This window comes from Austrofundulus limnaeus, unplaced genomic scaffold (genome assembly GCF_001266775.1).
Source record: "Austrofundulus limnaeus strain Quisiro unplaced genomic scaffold, Austrofundulus_limnaeus-1.0 Scaffold184, whole genome shotgun sequence".
NCBI classification, from domain to species: Eukaryota; Metazoa; Chordata; class Actinopteri; order Cyprinodontiformes; family Rivulidae; genus Austrofundulus; species Austrofundulus limnaeus.
The window spans coordinates 72,232-76,450 of NW_013952586.1; the positions used below are offsets into that span (position 1 = coordinate 72,232).

The 4,219-nt window shown below is 37.4% G+C and overlaps 2 protein-coding genes across 2 annotated transcripts in view; both read right to left on the reverse strand.

Annotated features, from left to right (window-relative positions):
- slc19a3a (solute carrier family 19 member 3a) overlaps positions 1-2,862 on the reverse strand; it is a 5,099-nt gene extending 2,237 nt beyond the window's left edge. Inside the window, exons 1-3 of the mRNA XM_014018143.1 lie at positions 2,644-2,862; positions 788-1,023; positions 197-701 (exon numbers count right to left, since the gene is read on the reverse strand). Coding sequence (XP_013873597.1) covers positions 197-701; positions 788-1,023; positions 2,644-2,790 — 888 coding nt within the window. The 5' untranslated portion in view covers positions 2,791-2,862. The remainder of the gene's footprint in view (positions 1-196; positions 702-787; positions 1,024-2,643) is intronic.
- A 141-nt stretch (positions 2,863-3,003) lies between these two features.
- slc19a3b (solute carrier family 19 member 3b) overlaps positions 3,004-4,219 on the reverse strand; it is a 7,384-nt gene continuing 6,168 nt past the window's right edge. The window contains exons 7-8 of the mRNA XM_014018144.1: positions 3,466-3,607; positions 3,004-3,245 (exon numbers count right to left, since the gene is read on the reverse strand). Of these exons, the coding sequence (XP_013873598.1) occupies positions 3,093-3,245; positions 3,466-3,607 (295 nt within the window). The 3' untranslated portion in view covers positions 3,004-3,092. The remainder of the gene's footprint in view (positions 3,246-3,465; positions 3,608-4,219) is intronic.

Sequence of the window (4,219 nt, forward strand, 5' to 3'; positions counted from 1 at the left end):
CACCTGTCATTTTACTCCTCAGCATGGCTGCCTAAAAACGCTGCAGGATATCTCAAACATGCATGAATGAGTCAAAGCACGCTTTTTATGAGAGTTATGAGAGTATAATATTATAACATGATATAAAACTCAAAAAGTTGATTTAACATGATATTTCCCCTTTAAATTTTCATTTTGTCTTGCCTTCAACACCGACCTGCACATAGTTGACAGTTTGGTTGTATCCACATGTGGCCATCGCCCACCACAGTGACCAGTAGAGCAGCTGTCTGGAGGAATAACACTGTCTGAAGTCCCTCCACAGCTGGAGGATGACCTGACTGCAGCTCTTGGCACCGTCAGACTCCCCCTCATCTTCTTCTGCATCTTTAGTCTCTACTTTCTGCACATTTTCACCCCGCATTTCATCCAGGGATCCAGATCTTTGTTCTGCCTCCACCGTTCCCTTCACCCCTTCCACTGACTGAGCTTCTCTAGGGTGTTTTCGGTGGAAGAACATACTCCTCTGAGGCATTGGCAGAAAACAGGAGGTGAAGAGGGCAATGGCCGTGAGAACTAAAGTAAAGATCACCATGTTGTTGTAGGACATGAGATTAAAGCTGACAATCAGCTGACCCAACACTGAGCCTATCGTGAATCCCAGCAGCTGAACACTTCGGCTGTAAGACGTGGCCTTCCGGTATCTTTTCAAATCCACAACACTGTAATGAAAAATGTCCAGTCTGTTAGGTCTGTTCCAACTGTTAATTTGATCTTTTGACATGATTTTTTAGCTGCACTCCATGACCTGTAGATGTAGGAAAAGTAGGCCACCTCGCTGGCTGTCACCACCCCGTAGAAGAACTGCATGACCTGCATGGCTGGAACGCTTGCTGTCCACCTCATCAGTGCTGTGGTGACGAAGAGCATCACACCCTGGAAGACCACCACGGGCTTGTATCGCAGCCAATCAGTGAGCAGGAACACCGGCACCAAGACTCCCAGGTAGGAGTACGTCCACACAGGGAAGATCTGGTTGTTGACCTGACACAGACACATTGTTACCGTGATGTTTAAAATCACTTCTTTTCGGCGTGTGGACACTATTTTTGAGATTAAATCTCTGAGTGTGTATCAGATGGGTTTTTAAGTAAACCAAGAACCACTTGACTTTTAGCTTTAACTCAAGATTAATAGGCAAAATGTTGTAATAATTTCTTAGGTTGTTTGTGGATGTTTACACAGATTTTAGAGTTGTTGCACAAAATACCTTGCATAAATTTTGATTTGTTTTAACTTGAATCCAAATTCTTATTAGTCAACTGTAAAATAATTTTAACAGTTAATATTTTGATATCCAAAATGGAGCTATTTTTTTCGAAAGTGCTTTGCCAGATTTTCTATTGCCTTCCTGTGAAAAGTGAACGTCAGTTCACAAGGTTTTGTGTCCATCATTAGCAAAATATCTCATGAAACACTAGACAAAATCTACTGAAACTCTATTGGCTGAAACAGACAAATTAGAAAACAGAAAAATAACTGTCAAATTTACAAATATTGCATTAAAATAAATTATATGCATGTGTAGTTGTAACAAAATCATTTAGAACAAAAACTTTGAGTGTGATATTCTATGACGCTGTGAATAACTTATTTTCAAAAATTGTCCAAACTTAATATAACTGGGTCGGGTCTGAAACCGGCATCAAAGAGGGGTTCCTTCAGGGAAAATTGGCACTTGATTTTTCTGCAACCACCTTTACTTGATGAATCTTATATTTTTTGTTTTAACTTCAATTTTCAGCAGTATAATGTATTTATTTACTATTAGGTGATGTAAGACAAAATGTTACTTTGTACGTTATGGAATTAATGTAGCCCCTGGTAGTCCTCACATCAATAAAAATAATTGTTTTATTTGTAGCCATAGCACACATATTGTTATGTCTGAACACCACCTCAGGTGTAGCATACTTTGTCAAACAAAATAATTTTTTTATACCATTTTGATAAATTTAGTTTCGTGTAGCTGATCTTTTATCTATTAATCTACAGGTACTTTGTAGTAAAAGTCTTATCTGGACTTCCAGGAAAATGCTTTGTAATTAGCCATAAATTAATTACAGAGACCAAACTGCTGATTTGACCAATCTGATATTTATGATTCTGTGTCATCCTAAAAGTTCGAGAGTCCTTCATGTAATCTTCAATACTTATACAAAATCCTCTTTGTGCTACAAGAATTGATGCAAATTTAAACTGATTCTGAGCCACATCTCTCACTGTTTTTTTTTTTTTTTTGTCAGTCTCTTTAACGTTCCACATTATGATTGGATGTAACATTTTGTTTCATCTTGATTGTGCTGTATACAGAGAAAAATAATTACTAATATATTATAAAATGTTATGGTGCAAATTATGATTTCGTTATGGTTGTTTTGTTGAAATCGCACATTATTTTCTTGTTGTTCACCACCTTCACTTTGGCTTATCTAACAATCCATTTGTTATTAATGATTTACCATAAAAAGTTTCGGTTTTAGTTTAAGCAACTAACTTAACCAACCGTAATACTTTGTTCACTCAGCCATACATTTTTAAAGTATAAAATAAGTAATTGATAGTTTGCTAGAATTCCTGAGTCTCTGCTGTTAGTTTTTGTACCTGTTCAGTTGTTAGATTCTTGTCTGGTCCTGTCAGATATGGTGTGAGAAAAGGCTCCAGCGGCTTAACGGTGCTAAAAAATCCATAAATGCAGAGCAGAGTGGTGGGATAGCTCCAATCTGACTTCCACCTCTTCAGAACCTCCATGTTCTTGTTTGTTTCTGACGTGTATGTGTATGTGTGTGTGTGTGTGTGTGTGTGTGTGTGTATATTCTTAGAGAGCAGCCTTTAGTCTTGGCCAATCAGCAGCCGGGTCAAAGAGCATCAAGTTTCTCAGCGTTTGTGAAAATTCCTGTGATTAATCTTTAATTCTTATTGGAAATAGTTTTACTGTTCTGTTTGACTTCTCCTGTGTAGAAATAAGATGAGTTACAAAATTATGCACAGGTAAATCAGTAATTAAAAGCCAGTAATGCTTGTTTATGCATGATTATTTTTATTGATGCTTGTCAGAAACGTTCAGCAGAGATCACCTCTCCACCAGTCCCTGGTTGTTTGGGCTCTGACGTATCAGGACGGCACTGTTGAACACAGGCGGTGTAGGTTCCTCGTATCAGAAAGAGAAGTGAGATGGCAGCGTAGTAACTTCCATATACGAGGAACTATAGACAAATAAACATGTTTTAGTCAAATGTAGTGCAGTTTTCATATCATGAATTGAACTGCATGTAACAGTTGAGAAATACCAGCAGGTGTCACTGTTCTCACATTTCAGTATTCTGTGCTTTCTTTTAAACTAGACTTTTGTCTTTTCACCAGTGTTTATTCTCACTGCACTGCAGTTAAAAAGTGTACCCCATGAAGCAACGAAAGGACACATACTTGTGTCACAATATCCAGTCCCAGAGCAGCTTCATCCACTACAATGAATGTAACGATGGTCTGCAGTGAGAGGGCTATGAAAGTGTTGATCCCAAATGTTAAAGCGTAACATTCCATGGAGAGGTTAGATGCGATCTGAAAACTAAAGAAACAAAGTAATCATTACAGACACCTGTCGAACTGTTGACAGAAAGCAAATCAATTTGCTGAAAATGGAGAGGTTATGGTCATATCTAATGTCAGTGTCAATTGTATTTAAATAGCCCATTTTAAAAACAATGACATTGACCAAAGTCCTTCACAAGAACAAGAACATCAGTAAAATGAAGTAAAATAAAATAAATCACAAATAAAACCTATCTAAAAGTATGTATAAAGTATTATAAAAACAAGCTAAAAACAAACTGAAACAAGGAAATACGACAACCTTAAACCTATGATGGAACTCAAACTGAACTTGAGTATAAAAAAGTCAGTTTCAGGCAGGATTTAARAGGCTATAAAATCTTTAGAATGAATATCAAGGGGTGGATTGATTCAGAGCCCAGGGGGCCCAATCCCCTTTGCACTCTGATTTAGCTCTCAGCTGCAGTAAGAACATCTGGTTGCAGGATCTCAGTGCTCTTTTTTTTTTAGGCTTATAAAAGACGAGATCAGTTAAATAACTACAGTGGTTTGCAAAAGTATTCATACCCCTTGAACTTTTCCATATTTTGTCACATTACAACCACAAACATAAATATATTTCACTGGA